Below are 19,092 nucleotides of genomic sequence, written 5' to 3' on the forward strand. Positions count from 1 at the left end.
GATGTTTTACGATTGATCGATCATTGCACAAATGCAGTAGTATACCTTAAAACTTTGTGTAGTAATGCACACGTATAAGTACTGTAACCATTACCAATTTTATCCACCGTATTTAGCGTTTTGCATAGTGTACCGTACCGGGCTATAAGGTTCCCTCGAAATTTCTGGCTAATTCAGGGTTTTTTGGGTGCGCCTTTTAATCCCAAAAATACAGTAGTTCTAATGATCAACAGAAACAAAATACGCTTAGCCGAAATTTAAAATATAATTAGATATTATTTGTTTAATCATGCATGTTATGTGATATGAACTAAATTCATACATTGCAATAAAATGTTGCGTATTTCAACTATTTTTTGTATTTTACTATCGCACCTATTTTATCTCGGGAAAATAAAATAACTCCTAAAATAAGAGCAATTATCTTCAAACTGCCCTATAATTTGTTTATATCAAGGATTATTTTCTTATTTTACAGGAAAATTGAGTAATTCTTCTAGTAGCATTTTCAATTAAAAATGAATAATTTATACAGCGCATATTTTGTGCAGGTAGAGCAAAATCCATTTTGGAGGCATTACTGTTCATGTCCAAATAGTAATCCTTTAAAAAAATATCAATATAAACCAGAAATTTGTCTGCCTTAGTTTTGATAATATCTTCCAAATTTGTTTTCCTTACCTGTGTTTCAAATTAGACCTGAATTCTGTTTGTTTGTATGCTTGTTTTTAATGAAATTTTCAGTTGCACTTGAAAGTTCTAGCATTTTGAAAGTTCAGGGTCAAAAATGTAAAAAAAAAATAGTAAAACAAAACAAAATCCAAAAGTACTGCCGGTCAACTCTTTTTCTCTTTTTTGTGTGTCTGTGTCAAGAATGCTGTCTCCACTCCTTGCTTTTATGTTTTTCTAAAGCCGCCAGTTGGTTGTTAGCCTGATTTACTGAAGGTGTTAGTTTTCAGCTAGGTGATTTATGAAGAGGCCATTTAAAACATGAGGGGATTGGCCACGGTCTTACCTTTCTTAACCACACCAGTGCTTGTTTCCAAGGTAACATAAAATCCTGACAGCTTCTCTCCTACTTATAAGGTATTTTTTGCTGTTCTCTGCTGTTGATTTTAACACCGCACAAGGTTTGAATGATTTGCTTTGTCATGTGACTTTGTTAACCTTTACAAAACCAGACATTTGAAATTTTATATTGTCAAGAAGGAAATACATTAAATGCATAAAAGTCATATGAAAACTTGGTATGAATTAGTAATTTTTCCACCTCTGAGCCATGTCAAAGCTGCTGTTTGCCAGTGTGCAAACATATTTAGCCTAATATGAGTTGCAGTCATGTCCTACATTCTAATATTTGAACTTGCCCTCTCTCTAAACACCACGTGAGAAAACTAAATTTTTTCGAATGTTGTCAGGGTAGTTTACAAGGGGGGAAAATATATCCCCTGGGAAATCATCATTTTCCAACCAAGCACTGCACATGTCAACCAGAGGGAGAAAACTACAGATTAAATATAAGACTCATAATTTCTTCGACTGACTGCTAGAATTGTTTTAGATGCACACTAAATGACATAAACTTAAATAAGTTACTCTCCTCATACATTAATGACTTCGTACCTGCATAAATTAGTGATGAGTGCAATATCCTCAATATTGGTGGGAGAGTAATGAATAATAGAGCTGTATGAGGTGTATTGCTTTGCCCCTTTTCTCTGTAACAGGTTCCATAAAACACACTGATTAATAAAACATTTCCATTGCTCGCTCAGCTCCTTTAGGCTCTGCCATTATTGTGTTTTTGCACCTTTTACACCGTAATTTTGGTAATGAAGCCTTTCTTACCATTAGCGATCCTTTGTTTGAAAACACGAGCCTAAAGTAGGGTGGTCCTTAATGGGGGTCGAAATTTTTTTTTTTGAAATATTGGGCTCTGACCCCCCGCATATGTTCTTATATCGATAAAAACACACTGTGTGCAATTTTGAACAATTTGGATAATATTTAGAGGTAGCTCAACGACTTTGAAATTTCCCAAAATGGTAAAATTTTGGCAATTTTCGAGAAAAAAACGGAAATCTTAACCCTATGTGTACGGTGTTTTAGAACATCCAATTTCAGTCCATTGCTTATAATTGTAACACAAGTAAAGTTACAAGTAACTTTGTACACTAGGTCTGATATAATGTGCGAAAAATCCTTATTTTTCATACCAAAATTTCAGAGGCCTTGAGCGACCTCTAAATATCCTTTGATTTTGATGAAACTTTGCCTAATTACGTTTTGTATATATTGGAACATATTCAAGGGGTCAGAGCATGAAATTTTAAAAGTCGAAAAATAAGGACCACCCTAGCCTAAAGTCACTTTCATTTTTCAAATCATCACTAGAATTGGGGATGGATGAGCGTTTACATGTTTTTCTATTCTATGCTAAAATTAAATTCTCTTCTGCGATTAATACTAGCTCTATTCTCCTGTACACTGAATAACTAGCTGCTTTTCTATGCACTATAACTACTGCATAGTCTTCTGTGAATAAGTGGGATATTTTGTCCATTGCAACTCAAGTTTACTGAAAGCTAGTGCCTTTTCCTTTGCTGAAAACTAGCATCAGCTTACTCTACACCAAAGAGCAGTGTTGAAAAATATCATTGTGTTCTGTCGAAAACTAATCTTTTTAAAAATATATGTTTTTGTATGCTTCAAACCACCATTAAAAACTAGCTTCTTTTGCACCGTGAAATGGCCATTACCATCTTGTACGGTTTAATTTTTGACCAAAACTCACTTCATTTGAAATCTAGCATTCTCTTTTACGCTAAAAATTAGCAGGGCTTTCCTGTTTGCTGCAGAGCAACCTACGTACCAAGCCGTGATGCAGTATGTTGGGATGCTCTTTATGGTGGCGCTGCAGAATTTCACCAGCAGCTTCTCCTTCTCTTCTACATCGAGAGCTGCATCATCATCTACACCTTTATCTTCGTGACAAAATTTTATGTAAATGTTTTCTTCGCCAAATCGTATCTTATATACTAAAACACTGGCGTCATTGTCTCTGCTGCAAAAAAAGCCTTTATTTTTCTTGCTGAAAACTAGATCATCATTTTTGTGGGAAAAAAGAGACCTATATTACTATGTGATTTAAGTACTATTATTTTTTTGGGAGGGGGCGGCATGTGGACTTGTACATCAGAGCAAGCAACGTAAAGTAAAGGAAAATGTTTTTTGTTGTTTTTTTTGTTTTTTTTTTAATTGATTTGAAAATGTTACATATCGCAGCACTGTGGATCGGTGGTTAGCTCGCGGACCCACGGCGAAGAGGTCAAGGGTTCAATTCCAGCTACCGCATTCTCCCTGTGTTAAGTTTGAGTGTTCTCCCCATGGGTTTCCTATAGGCACTTTGGTTTCCTCCCATGTTCCACAAAAGTGCATGTCAGGTTAATTGGCCTGTCCAAATTGTCCCTTGGTGTCAATGAGCGAGTGAATTGTCTGTCTCTGTGTGCCCTGCGAATAGTTGGCAACCAGTTTAGGGTGTCCCCTGCCCACTGCCCAAAGATGGCTGGGATGGGCTCCAGCACCTCCGCGACCCAAGTGAGAATCAGCACGAGAGGAAATGGATGGATCGATGGATGGATGTTACATATCGAAAGTACTAATGCCATCTGTGTTTGGTGCCAGTGACAAACAGAATAGAATTGTCTTTATTGTCATTGATATCAACACAGCGAACATGTTTTATAACGAGTTTAGATTTGACACTCCAGGATAAACAAGATAAACACATAATAGAGACTGAGAAGAGAAAAATAAGATGGTCAAACATTTTTACAAGGTAGTGTTTGGTTTGAGACTGGTCTAAGTTGTAAGTGCTATTTCTAATTGTAATAATGGGGTAATGAAAAATATTGCTATTGCATTTAGCAGCAAACCAATTTTCCAATATTACTGGCAGGATTAATGTTGTACGCATTCTTACGCGCTTGTTTAGGGTGGTAATGGCACTGAGGAAAAAACTGTCACTGAGCCTGTTAGGCATAAGTGTTTTTAGGTAATGCATTCTACCTAGTTTTGTTACTTTATTGGGGGAAAATGGCAATAAAGAGACCTGTAGCGCCTCCTAAAGGGCAACAAAAGCTAAGAACTGGTGGCCGGGGTGAGAGTTCTTCATATCGTCAGCTCTGTTGCTGTATTGCAAACCGTCAATGTACTCCATACTGGGCAGAGAGGAGCCAATGTTCTCCCTCTCTGATCTTCTGCTCCCAGCATACCAAACCACCTTGACGTCGTATGCCAGAATGCTCTCCAATGTAGCTTTGTTTAAGTGTACAGTATTCGTACGTCTTTTAAAAAAATGTGGACAGTATGTGTACCAAAAAATGAAGAAATATACGACCCTCGACATGCAACCCTCTAGCGCAAAGTACAATGATAGACAGCAAATCTTTTTCCTACAGGCAATTTTTCTGTCTTGCAGTCTGATTCTCTGAAATATTGATATTACCTTGGTGAGGTCTGTACTGACCGAAGGGTGGAACAGTAAGACAATGTCTTATGAATAATAAGTGACTCAGTGTTATGTGAAACTGGATAAAAATTGTGATGAAAATCGACTGTCACGACATAATTTCAGGCACTTTATCACCTACCATGTCATAACAAAGATTATGATGAAATATGCAGCAAGCACAATGCGTGTCAACTTCAAACATATTTAAAATGCAGTGTTACTGAAAAAAGTAATTGATTGCAGTTATTAGTTGCCCCTTTTTAAAAAGTAATCCACCCCAGATTACTGACACCCAAAAGCGGTTCAAAATGACCATATATACTCACATTAAAGCCGACCCTCTAAAATCACTTAAAAACAGCCACATAAAAAAAATAGAAGAAAATGTGTACACCAACATTTGGAAGCGATGACACCTTTACTTTTATTGAATTGTGCAATCTTGCAAGGTTGCAAACTAACAGTTGAGACACTTGATATGAATTTTGTCTTTAAACCGCTCAAATATTTTCTTTCTGATTTCTCTGCTGTGTACAAGACATTTTCCCTTTGTCTTTATGCATGGGGTATTGCATTAATAATTTTATGACTCAAAAGACCAAAATTCCGCACTCTTACCGTGCATTCTGTTTTGACGTTTGCCCAATTGCCTTCGTTGGGTCTGTAATCGCCACACCTCCTCCCCAAACGCCGCTAGCCATTTGCGACTGGTGACACACAATCAAATATGTGCATATTAACTGACCCCTTGATTTCAGTATTTTATTTTATAGTTAAAAATACGTGTTGGATGTGAGTGTGTACGGTAGGACGAATATCAGATTATCAGTAGGGAGAAAATTTTTGTGTACTCAACGCTTGAGACGCTTGCCACAGTAACTGTGTTAATTTGTATTTTGTAGGTAGTTATAAACATCCCAGCCTTAGTATGTTGAGATCTTAAGCATTGTGTTCCTGAGGGAATGAAGGTTGTGTATTACTACATTAGTGTAAAGGGAACAGACAATGAGCAGAATGCATTGTATTTCATGTTCTGCTTTTAAAAGGTAGCAGAGTAAAACAACGTTTGTAACGACAATCGAGTTACAAAATGTTATCAATAACACGTAATAGTACTTGTTACTAAGAAAAGTAATTGTGTTCCAGCTACAAGTTCCTTTGTAACAAATTACACCCAACACTATTGAAATGTACCTATAAAGTTCAACAAATTTAAGATGATGAGATTGAAAAAAAGAAAAAAAACTATTGAGTTTTGTAGTCCCGTGATTGCCTTGCTAGCTTACAAGTTCACAAACGAGTTCACTGTTTACAATTTGCAAATCACCAAAGTCAGGGGTCTCAAAGTCATGGACAGAGAGCCAAATAAAAATGGAATGCTCTTCGTTCTAAAATTCGATCTCCAACCTCAGTGGAAGAGTTTAAATCTAGGCTTAAACCACACTTATATTTACAAGCTTATAAATGATGTTGACCTCAGGAAGCTGTCAAGCAGACATTCTCTTGTTACCTACATTTCATGTTAATGATGTCTGTGAATAGTCTGTACAGCCCTTTGAGACTTCTTGTGATTAAGGGCTATACAAAAAAACATGACCTGACTTGTTTTTTACTCCCCATGATTCCTCCTTACCGTTTCTTCCAGGGGGACCGTGGAAGCCCGCTTTGTATATGTGTTTGTTTTGGGGATCCTCTTCACGGGCACAAAGGACCTTCTGCGATCGCAGATCATCACAGCTGATGCCAAACTAAAGAACAGGGGACTTTGGGAGATTTACAGCGGCCTGGTCTTGTTGATGGCCCTGTTGTTACGTCCCCACAACTTGCCGGTGTTGTGTGCCAGCCTGCTCATCCAAACGCTGATGGCGCAGTTCATCTGGAAGAAGTTAGACTATGATGCAGCGCAGATCACCATCATGCACTACTGGTTTGGGCAGGCCTTCTTTTTCTTTCAGGTATGCAAAGCAAAAACACATTTTTAGTATTACGGCATTATGTAGATTTTGACATTATAAGTACTATGAAGCAAGGCCTGTAGGTCAGGGGGTAGCGGTAAGATCGGGCCTTAAAAAAAATCCAGCTCGACCCGGCCCGTGGGTATAAAAGCCTGAACCCGACCAAATAACTTGATCTGAGGGACCAGGCCCGAAGTAAACCCGTAGCTGCATTTTGTCGCCGTGCGCATATCAAGAGTGCACTTTGGCACCAAAGTGCTCGTGGCACTGAGGTTCAGTGCCAAAGTGTGTTACTCAAGTAATAGTAGTTACTTCAGAATGATATCGCTCAAGTACAAGTGATAAATAATTATTTGAGTAAAAGAAAGTGCATACTGTGCAGATCCTCCACAAAGATGAAAAAAAAACGGCAAAAGAGAAGCCAGGCCCGATCAATGTTTTACATTTTATGTTTAGGTCGGGGTCGGGTCCAGGCCCAAGATCTTACCTTAAGCCGGGGGTCACCGACCTTTTTCAAGCTGAGGACTACTTTTTGCCACTGATTAACTTCAAGGGCTACTAGTTTGATTCACAATCTTAAAATACAGTAACTTATGCTATTACTTTGCTGGTATTATGTCACCATCAGGTTATAAGTATTAAAAGTAAAATAGAAATAGTAAAGCACAATAATCCATCACTGGTGAGCTATTTTCAGAACCTGTCCACGGACTGCTCGGATGTTCTTAGGGGGCTACTTGGTGAGTTGGAGACCCCTGCTTTAGAGAAAACACACTAGTAGACAAGCGAAGTCTTGCTTCCAAACCAATAGAATTAATGTTATGGAGTGGCCACCCCAATCCCGAGATTTCAATCCAATCAAGAACTTCTGTGGTGAAAGCAAAAGTGCTGTTTGTGTGGCAAAACCAAGACATGTAAATTAATTGGGGAATGTTTTTAAGCCATCATGGAGTGAAATAAAAACCGAAAGGTGTCACAAGTTGGTTGACTCTGCCACACAGATGTGAAGCCGTTATAAAAAACTGTGGTAATGCAACTTAATATTAGGATTGCTTTATTTGGAAATATGAAGTAGTTTTGAGTTTGTACAGTCAACAGCAGACGCTGCTATTTTTTTGAGCACTCCTTTTTGAACTATATGCCCAATTGCTTGCCAATTATGAATGCTGGGCGTTGTTTTCTGAGAATCTACTGCACCTAATTGTTTGGCATGTAACAATAAAAATATACTAAAACCAGAAATATTCTGGTTAGTCAGATTGCGCCGCTATTATTTTTAACAGCACTGACTACTCGGTATGTGTTGCTTTCTTTATAAGGCTTTTATAAAGATTTTTTTTTTCTGTGGCAATAGGGATTTTTTTTCATTTTGTTGTCCGCTTAGTCCATTTTATCTGAAGGGATCCTGAAGTGTTCCTAGTCCAGCAGAGATACAGATTCCCTCAAGGGTGTCACATATTCTTGTTCAGTTTTCACAACCTATGTTGACTGACCTTGACCTTTTTGAAATGAAGCACACCGTCATCTGACATCCTAGACATGGGGAATGCAGCGTCTCTGACAGGTATTGGCCAATACAGTACTGCGCATAAACTCAATACCAGCTTTAATTTCTGTATTTGAGGATTCAAGGCTCACAGTATAACATACATCAAATAAACTAAGGGCCTGTTGGCCTTCACGCTGGTGGCAATTGGAAGTGAATAATAACACATCCTCTGCTTCGAGCTGCACCAGTTACACTGACATCCACTTCATCCTTTGTAAATATGTATTGACTGTCTCTTACTTTCAAATAGACTTTCACAGATCTTTCATACCACAACTATACATTGCAAAAACATCTGTGAAGCCACCGTCACACACTTTAATTATTATTCGTTTACACATTTTTTAAAGAGATATTTTTTGTAGGAATTAATGAGTACTTATACTGACTCATTTTGAAGACCTACAGAAAACTATTCTGTAGCTGTATACTACATATAAAAAAAAACTCTAAGCCTCATCTTTCATTAGGAAAAAAAAATGTTTCTAGCTTTTACCATTGTTTAGTAAAGATGGTGGGTTTTTCTTTTTGCTTTTGTGATACCTCCTATATCTAAACAATGCTTTCCATAAACACAAGGGCAGTTTGCTTGCAAAATAATATTTTATTGCAAGAACACTGAACTTATGCATGAACTTTGCAATAACATTGACGTGTCCGATGTTTTCCACGACGTGATCACACAATTTCAGTCACTCGGTGGACACCCACACAAGTAATATTATGTATTATGGTGTTTAAATGCTTCCTTCCTATCAAGAGTTGAGGATCGGTTTGTCTGGGAAAAAAATATAGTATCATGCATCCCTTATATTTATTCCAATAAAGGGAAAAAAATTGGTATTATCTCGCAAATAGTTTTTATTTTATTTTTTTAGAAAAATGATTAAAACATATTTTAACTTTTATATATTTTTCACATTCTACAGTAACTGTTTAGGCATGTTTTAAATTTAGTTCTAGAATATATTTCTTATTCTAAAAAAGTTGAATTAAAATAAGAAAAAAGAAAATAACTGAAAATATATCAAAACTATTTGAAAAATCAGCTAAACGAATGGCCAAAGAACCAGCTCTATTTACTTATTTATGTTTCCATTCATTGTGCAATGTGTCTGTTCTTGTCTGGTTTTATTTGCAGCTATTTAGGAGTTGTGTGCAGAAATATTCCATTTTGTCATGACCACTGTTGCTAACATTACAAGTATCGTTACACCAAAACGACCTGAACACTCTGGAGAAATATTTGCATCAGTTGATATTTTATATTTATGATAATAGACTTTTTCCCCATCCCCACAAAAGCATTCCATTTGAGCAATGAGCCATTTTTGAGAAATTGAGTAGCAAGCTATGAGAATACAATCCGCTGCAACTGAGCAACCGTATGTAGAAAATATGAATCACGGCGGAAATGTGACAAGTAGCCAAATGTGATTCTCTTAGAACAGTGACTCAGAATAAAACTTCAAATCACGATTTCTTCGGTAACACAATTCGATCTGAATAATTTCTTTCAAGGCCAGCAAGAACGCAACATGACTCATGAGTGGAGCTGTTGTCGAGCAAATAGTCGAATCGAAAGCTGCCCATTGTATTGGTTTTCACTTTCCACTAATGTCCTCACCTATATGTTAAGTACTACTTTTCAATACTGATTGAGAAGTCTTCCTTGCTTTTGCAGGGTAATTCCAACAACTTCAACACCATCGACATCTCAATCTGGTTTGTTGGCTTGGACAACTCTGTACAGGGGCTTGCCATTTTCCTAACGGTCCTCACCACTTATGCTGGGCCACTGCTTTGGGCTTTCCACCTTGTCTGTTACTTGAGCTCGCAGAGAATCAGGTGAGTGGTAACTACTCTTGTTGGCTGTAAAAAAGGGGTCGGGAACCTTTGGCCCCCGAGTCAGATATGGCTCTTTTCATAACAATTACATATGGCTCGGAGATTACATTTTAAAATTCCTTCTGTGTTGTTACAATTCTGCTGTGCTCTTAAACGAGTTTGGTACGTGCAAAGGCGCCAAAGCGCTGGTAATGAGGTTGGTTCCGTCCAGTATATAGTGCACAGTTTCAAATACACAGTTTACCGTCAAGGTATCATACCAACAGACCCTGTTTTGGCTGTAGTCGCTAAGGAATCCTTTGTTAAGGACGCTCATTCAATAAATTATATTCACTGATGAATTCCCACTGAACAAACTAAACACCCAAAAACACCAGCCAAGCACATGGAGCAATTTCATTGGGTGAGCGATAGGGGTAGGCGGATCTCTGCACACACAGCGCGCTTCCTTCTCTCCTGCAGGCGCTCACTGGGCTAGGGGGAAATACAGCTGGAAACTTAATTTGCACTTCAATATTCACAACATACTCACAATATTTTTTTCAATTTATATATTCAAACTGAACAGAGACGATGTTAACTTTTAAAAATACATCCATTCTCTTTTCGTATCATCGGAGTTATTGTCAGGTTGCTGGAGTAAACTCTACGAGGAACGATGACTAGCGAATGCTATCTGCTCCACCACTGCAGCAACCTCCATTTGACAACAGCACAAAAACTTGGTCTGTGTTTCAATTTGATCCTGTTCTCCACAATATGGTTGCCCTGGGGCTGTTGCCTAGAAAAAAGGGGCTCACATTTTACGCGACGAAGCCCTCATTTGCATTATGTAACTATGTTCTTGTATTCGTAATTGCTCCAGTAGTCTCCGTCTTGAATGGTCACGCACATGATCTGAAGAAATGTGACATGAACAACTTAAAAGCTGGTGCGGCTTGTACAAAGACAAAATTGAATTTCATTCTTAAATTTAAGCATACGTCACATTAGTGTGCTCTGTAGTACAGCATTCACAGTAAATGTGAAATATAAGCAAAAATATAAATTAAAATGGAAACTAAATAGATTTGACAATATTAAAAAAAAGTTTTTTCTATGTTCCCTCTGGCCTAGAGAATTCAATTTTGACTAAATTCAAATAATGAACCATAATTATTTTCGTCGGGTGCTGTATGTCACGCCGTACAGACTGTTGCTATGGTGGCATTTCCCTAGCCACCTATCTATTGCCTAAAAGCAAAACGTTAAATCATGCGGGGATTAAAGCCACTTGAACATATCAGCCTTAGCCTCGCTTCCTCTAATTAATTTGGGGAAGCACACGGGGATCTCACGAGGCACGAATGAAATCAAATCCAAACGCAGCGCTCTCTCATTGATCCGTTTCATTCAGCATCTGTAACAAGCAGGGTGAGCTCAGCCTAAATTGCATTTAGTCTAAGAGCACTATCGACTTACAGGGCTGCCGCGTGAAAGCGTCCTAGACGCACGCTTCGCGGTCCTCCCTCGAGAGTCTTTGGGATGTTGCTTTCAAGTGACGACCTCAAATGAACGCAGTACTCTGTTCAATGCAGGATGTAATCCATCCTTATTTAATTGTCTGTAAATATGTATACAAGAAGTCAAAATAGTCAGACCTGATAGTAGTGTCACTGAAGAAAAACGTTTTCATTCGAATGGCTTGCTAGCTGTCATCTATTGCAGGATGTAGTCAGTCTTTGCTAAATTTAAAAAAATCGTTTCTCATTGACACATTATTTTGTTTGTTGTTTTTTTTTGAACAGGAAGTCAAACTAGTCAGTGGTACTTGATAGTAGTGAGTGTTACTCCTACGGCCCCAAATAAGAAATTCGCCCGCCCCTTTTGCACATAATTCTGCTCATTTTTAACATTCTACCTATTTTATACACTAAATTTCGGACTACACGCCTCTATTTTTTTCCAACATTTTAAACAGAGTGGTGTTCCCCTTTTTTCAATCCTCAGCTGTAAATATGTTTCGTGGAAATAGCCGAGCAATAATTATAGCAACGGCAAGAAAAGAAATACACATACAAATCTCAGCGGTGACATGTGGAAATATCTCTTTCAAAGAAATTGGTCTAGTTCTTTGCTAACATTATTCATATAATACATAATGAGAAAACGGGAGGTCGATAGATACTTAATTCAATATTTATGACATACTCACAATATTTCGACTTTTGCACCCACAAATCTAGCCCCCAATTTGTAAATCTAAATTTAAAAACCGTAAAAGTTATCCATCAAAACGCTACTCTCCTCTCTCTGTATCATCGGCATCAATGTCATGTCGCTGGCGTTATCTTTATTCCACGAGGATCGATGACAAGTGAATGCGATTTGGTGCATTACAGCAGAAACCTCCAATGACAAAAAAACAGACACTTTTGTGTGACGCAGCCCTCATTCTTTTTTTTTTTCTTTTTTTTTTTTAATTCATGCGCAGTAATAAATATGTGGTCTCCTTTGTAATCGTTATCTTGATTGGTCACATCTGAAAACACATGACCAAGGCAAATTAGGGGGGAAGAAAAAGCTGAAAACATCTTTCTCCATTACTACTCGTTTTTAAATTTGCGTGTGGAGCAAAATGCTCTCACGTGGCTGTTAATTTTGCTCATTTTAAGGATTGTTAAAAAATGTACTCAAAAATAAGTTAAAAAAAGAAAGCTAATGCTATAGTAAGGATTTTTATTGTACTCAAAGGAACATTGAGTTATTTAGTGCCTCCTAGTTTAAAAAATACAACTTTTTTCATATAAAAAAAACAATACAGTATTGATTTGAATAATAAGCAAAAATAGATGAAGTAGCATAGAAATGTGGATTTTTTAAACTCTGTACTTTTAGGTCAAGAAATGTGTTCTTATTTTATGAGGCTCGACTAGAAGGAGCTGACATAATTGGCCGATACCTTTTTGCTACAGGTACCCCAAATTCTGGTCATGGTCTCGATGAAAGAACTGGAACAAATCATGCAGTTTGATCACTTTAAATTTCCGTAGTTGGTTTTCTTTGTGCTTTTTAGCACTCATTTTCGGTTGCACTACACCAGGGGTTTCTAACCTTTTTCAAGCTGAGAGCTACTTTTGGTTGCTAATTAGCGCAAAGGGCACCCACTTGGTTTTATTTTGAAATGTAGTATTTTTATGGTAGAAGCAAATGTTTCGGACACAATTCTCTGTTTACGAATCCCTTAACCACTGTGGTCATAGGGGCACCACTTTGTGTGGTGTGTCTTGGGCAAGTACAGCCTGCCAGCGCCCATCCCTCTCCAGGACTGTTTTTGGGTAGGGATTTGCTCCCCCTCATTAAAAAGATGGTACTAGTTTCAATGAATACCATTCGCAGGCGAAGCTTCCTGATCAGACTCCGATACAGCACCTTCATTATGTAATTGCTGTTGTTTTTCGGTGCATTGACTGGCATACAGTGACACTGAGGGAAAATTATTTTGTTCCCAAACAACGAGTATCAAATGACTATCACATCATACGGTACGCATGATTAGGTACTTAATATTATCAATAACTTGTCTCCGCACCATCTTTTGCATGCATGTGATTTCATTCTACTTAGTTTTCAACACAAATAAAAAAACTATACAGTAGACTGATTTTGAGTTTTCCCTTGCAGCATCATAATCAGTTTAATCAATTTGATTACAAATTAAATGAGTTAGGCAAGGTGCTGCTGTCCTTGGAACAAAACCTGCCTTGGGTAATAAGCTGCTTGCTGCGTCTCCAACCCTAAAGAGGAATGGACAATGGCCAGAACACTAACTTGTGATTATTTCTCTTCCCTCCTGTTGACTTGAAAGTACCCTCCCCCAATGATTCAATTTTTCTCTGCAGGAGGACCGTGGGTGTGGGCCACGGTTGTTACTGTTTGGCCCTGCTCAGGTCAGTGCCCATCGCAGCTTACATAGTGCTGGTGACGGGCCTGCGCTACCATATATTCATCTGGAGCGTCTTCTCGCCCAAATTACTCTACGAAGGCATGCACCTGCTGCTCACTGCTGCCGTCTGCCTCGTCTTTATCACTGTGGAGCAAAGCCGGAGCTCCGCCGCATCTTAGGGCAGCTTCTTGGCAAGTATGTTTTTCACTGACTTTTTGATGAGAGGGATGATTTTAAAAACGGGGAAGATTGGATGATCTCTGGGACCCCTGAGAAGGCTGCTAAACTACTGAGGACATTTGATATATGCCTCTTGATTCCCAAGAGGAAAATAAATCCTGTATATTGTTTGAAGTTATTTTACATAATTATTAATCATTCTTTAGGGTGCGCCGATCCAATATATCGGTCCTATATCTGCCCAAAAACCCAATCTCAGACATTACGTCCAATATCAGCGTTCATATATACATAAACAGTAGTTTCTACATTCCGTTCCATCTGCCTCATTCACCGGTAACTGTTTGCATACACGTTCACACTGGCTACTAGATCAGAGCATAGTTCTCATCGATATGAATTCCAATAAAACGGATGAAATATTTGGTAGACCAAAGCGCGATTTGACACCTGTGGGGACGAAGAAGAATCGCTTGCGCCAGCCTCTATACTTGTCACTCTGCTAGATGAGTCTGGCTGCCTTGCAAGACGTTCTTACCTGAGGCCAAGATCACTGACAACTCCCAAGTCGCCACCAGCACTAAGGAGGTTTGTACACAGGGCCGAGGCAACTCGTACATTTAGATTCTTAACTGGCAAAAGGGCTTTATTGTTTGTTATTTATCGTGTTTGTCCTAATATACATCTTTTTTTCATCAAATGGCCCTTATGTTGTGGCTTATTCATGGAAATAAAACTATGCAACCTACTGTGTTCTTGAGCACCAATAATCTTGTCTCCCTTTAATTATTCCTGTGTTTTTGTTCTTTTTGTCACACAAATGTCAGATCAAAATGGTAGATGGTAAGTTATCAAAAATGTTTGAAAAATCTTGTGCAATGTCTGATATGTTTTTCCTCATATAATAAATGATCATCCAACAAACAAGGTTGTATGACATTGCTTGCAAATCTCAAGTTGGCATTTAATAAGAACCCTCTACATAAATTACTGCAAGACCTCAATTTATCCCTGTCAGTAGGGACCAGAATCTCTGCAAAAATCCCTGTATAGAAGGACATTTTTGGAAACATTTATCGTGCATCCATAAAAATGTTATACAATTAACAAAAGATTTTCCAATTATAGAACATAAGTATAAGTATTTTCTATTTTTATTCCACTAATAGTGATTCCTTGACCCAAAGAGTGAAGTGATTTTTGCTGAGGTATTTGAACGAATGAGACTGGAACACAGCCGAACACGTTGAGTGAGATGAGCGGCCATCTTGGCAACGCTAGCCCGGTCGGGGAGCATCAATTTGACCGATATTGTCAGTCTGACCACGAAATTGAGAATTGATTATGATTTACTGAGTTTTATTGCATTTTTTGCTGATAAAATTGGGTTCCAAGAAAGTTAGTGATAAGGAGAGAGGAAGAACGGTGAGGACAACTGTAAGTCTGCATAAGAAAATACGAGCATGGTGTCTGGAATCGAACTGATACTCAAAGGTACAGTAAATGGTTCAAAATTTACAAACTTTATTCAAACTTCATTCAAATTGTTTTATATGTGTTCCTTTAAGTTTCATCTTTACTATGTACACATTTAAAAGTTTTTGTTGTTTAGGTACAGTTTATTTTAGTATTGTGTGTATTTTGTAATGTGTAGGAATGTTTAAAATAAAAACGACTTGATTTTTTGTTTAAAATAAATACAATTACTTTGTAAATATTGCTGTACTTTGTCAACTTGATCCTGAACGGACTATTCTCAACAACAGGTATCACTGTAGTTGTCAAGATGTAGAAAGATTTGTATTCACAATATCAATTTGAAATCTTTAAAAAAGACATGGGCTACATTATTAGACTGGAAAAAGACATCGCCATCATTAAGCATTATTTTCAACATCCATTTCATTCTCTTTTTATTCAGAGTGTCTTGTCAAGGTGTTAAAACGTTTTTCGAAAACCAAAACGGAGTAGCTCTTTGACCGGGCTGCTGGCGGAGGTGTGGACCTGCCAGCGGATAATGAAGTTTGATGACCTCGCAAAGAGCAGAGTAATCACTCGGGCTTCTCCAAGGAGCTTCTGGGCTGTTCCCTTCCCTAATAACTGATGAACCTTCATCTCTCTTTTTGCCACAAGGTGAACTCAAACTTGCTGCTTATTCACCGGACATGAGCTAGGACTGAAGCCGCAGTAGTCAGTTGAGCATAAAAAAAGAAATCTGGCTTTTCTCTAGAGAGTGCTGCATAAAGACTGTTACAGAAATCCCTTTTTTTATCACGGTTAATATGAACCAGTACCACCAACTGATATGTTGAAATCTGCAAACTATCATGTAAGATGTGCTCTGGTGGCCCCTGCCTGCAACAACAGTAATGGATCGTGGCTGCACGGGTTCTATTCCGGTTTAGAGGAAAGATCAGACGGAAAAAAAAGCCATCACGAATTACACACATTTGCTCTCTTGGACCCTGCTCTCAGCAAAAGTCATTTAGGGATATTGGATTGCGGCCAAAACAGTGTAGTTTATTGTATGCGGCCCATTATGGCACGCTTCAGCGGCCTGAACCAAATGTAAAATTTGTTCTGCCCCTGTTCTCAGTTATAGTAAACCAGGAATAATGGATCTCATTCTAGGTAGGCAAGAGTGACACGCCTCGTTTTAAAGGGCCTTCTGCATGTTTCCTATCGCAGCCATATGGGATTGGAGATAATGGATTGCGGCCCTATGAGTGCAGTTCATTTTAGGCAGAAGTACAGTAGTGGGGGAAAATTACACTCTGCAGGGCCCAGCTCTCATCAAAATGCGATTTGGTACAACGGATCACAGCCGCATAAGTGCAGTTCACTTTTTACTGGGCAGAACGTCAAAAACAAGTGGCCAGGCCAGACAAATATGTACTCCGTGGGCCCTGACTTGCATCAATATGCGATCAGGTATATTGGATCGTGGCTGCACAAGTGCAGTTCACTTTTGCCAAACAGAGCAGCCAAAACAAGTTGACAGGCCTGACAAACTTGTGCTTTGCAGACCCGAGCTTGCAGCAATATGCAATTCTGGTATCCGGTATATATTTCGGCCGCACAGGTGCAGTTCACTTTTTGCCAGGTCCAACAAAAACGCTCTCTGCAGGCTCGGGTTTGCAGCAATAAGCAATTAAGGATGAGGAATTGCAGCCACACAAGTACAGGTTATTTTAGGAAGAAATATAATAATGGCAAAAAGCAGCCACCGGGCTAAACAAAAAATGCGAACTGCCGGTCCCCACTTGCAGCAATACGCAATCAGGGATTATGGATTGCACGAGTTCAATTTTACTTTTTGGTTGACGAAATGTCTGAAAAAAATTGCGAACTGCTGGCCTTTTGCTCACAGGAGTATGCGATCAGGCATAATGATCTTGGAATCGCGTTGAACAAAGCACGAAGTAGCAAGCTATTGCAGTATATGCATCCTAGTGCAATTTTTCCCAAGAGCAGAAACATCTCAGAAAATGTATGAAATAATGATCTCGTCTCCAGTTAACTCTGCAAATCTATGTATTGAACATGTCTAGAAGAAGAGTTTTTCCCTTCCCGTGAGGGCGACCTTACCTCAGCCGCAGTCCGACGCTCCAGGACTGGCCTGCTAAGTGGCGAATGGCGCTAAGCCAAAGAGGTTATTACGAGTTTCCAGCTGGCTCTGCTGCACATGCTGCTGATCAAGGCACGATTTACCACTGGGGCCGCAAACCGTGCCAGTAAGCTTCCCTTCTTCCTCTCTGCACTGCATTTTTAGCTTGCACTTCCTTCACAAAGAGTGAATATTGTCTTCTAGTATACTTGCATGGAGTTTACTACATCACTGTCTTTTTTGACACTCTGGTGAATTATTTATCTCAACTAAATACTCTAATAACCACCACATTGGTAAGGATCTATTACATTGTATATAGAATATATACATGTATAGTATATCGTACATAAACTCATTTAGCTCTATTTAAGGGACACAGTCGTATTTGACCACTAGATATCGCTGAATTGTGTATTACACAGGTGGCCCGCGGGCCGGATCAGGCCCGCTAGGGGATTGGATCCGGCCCGCGAGACAACGCTCAGAGAAGCGCAAGAGAAAGAGAGCTGTAGGTTGAAATAGGTCCTCTTGATGTTGCCAAAGCCAGGTGCCTCTCACAAACGCTGCACTTGTATTTTTCTTTCTCTCCCTCTCTCTTCCTCCATTTTTCTCTCTCTCTCTTTCTCTTTCTCGCTCTTTCTTTCTTTGTTCCTTTTTGTCTCTTTCTGTCTTTTTACCTTCTTTTGCTCTATTCATTTTTTCCTTTATTCTCTTTCTCTCTCTCTCTTGCTTTCCCCTTCTGTCTTTCCCCTTTCTGTCTTTCTCTCCTTCTCTCTTCTCTCGTCTTTTTCTCTCCTTCTATTTCTCTTTGGATTTCATTCTTTCTCTTTTTCTTTCCCCCTCTCTCACTATTTCTGTTTTTATCTCGTTTCTCACGCTCTCTCTCTCTGTCTCTTTCTCTTTTTTGTCCCACCCTCTCTACCTTTCTCCCCCTATCTTTCTCTTATTTCTTTCTCTCTTTTTTTTTCCTTTCTCTAATCTACTAAACTGGCCCCCGAGCTTAAATGAGTTTGACACCCCTGGTGTAGTACAATTGAAAACAAATGCTCCAAAGCACAAGGAAGAATTTAAACTAGAGAGACTCAAAGTAAACAGTGTTTTTATTTTTATGGCGACAATCGTGTCAGCTCCTTGTAGGAGAGGGATAAGTTCAAGGTTTAGTTGATTCTCAAGGAGAGAAGACATCAATGGATTTTGAACTTGCAAGGGGGGGGCAGGGAGAGAAGCCTTCAGATAAGAAAGTCAAACCTGTTCTCAAGGCCCACTCCTAAACCTTTCTTTTTATTACGTATCCAAGGTTACAGACGCAGATCAACCCTAAAGGGTGCTGTAATCAAAGAACGGAAACCTAATTGGCCGATAGTGACAATGGTGTAAACGGTGCATAATATTCACAACAACAAACAGTGAGATATGATAGTCAAAATAACGAACTGGCATCCTATGTAATCTCCTGTGTAGGTGTGCAATATTAAGAACAGTATAAACGTATCAGGGAGCTTAATGTTATGT

At 38.8% G+C, this 19,092-nt stretch overlaps 1 protein-coding gene across 2 annotated transcripts in view; it reads left to right on the forward strand.

Annotated features, from left to right (window-relative positions):
* pigg (phosphatidylinositol glycan anchor biosynthesis class G (EMM blood group)) overlaps nt 1-14,719 on the forward strand; it is a 59,209-nt gene extending 44,490 nt beyond the window's left edge. For both annotated transcript variants that reach the window (XM_088343304.1, XM_088343305.1), the window contains exons 11-13: nt 6,159-6,468; nt 9,702-9,865; nt 13,747-14,719. In XM_088343304.1, coding sequence (XP_088199430.1) covers nt 6,159-6,468; nt 9,702-9,865; nt 13,747-13,969 — 697 coding nt within the window. In that variant the 3' untranslated portion in view covers nt 13,970-14,719. The remainder of the gene's footprint in view (nt 1-6,158; nt 6,469-9,701; nt 9,866-13,746) is intronic.
* Nucleotides 14,720-19,092: the final 4,373 nt, after the last annotated feature.

The sequence above is a fragment of the Urocampus carinirostris genome, chromosome 9 (genome assembly GCF_059441175.1).
Source record: "Urocampus carinirostris isolate Australia breed hairy pipefish chromosome 9, RoL_Ucar_1.0, whole genome shotgun sequence".
NCBI lineage: Eukaryota > Metazoa > Chordata > Actinopteri > Syngnathiformes > Syngnathidae > Urocampus > Urocampus carinirostris.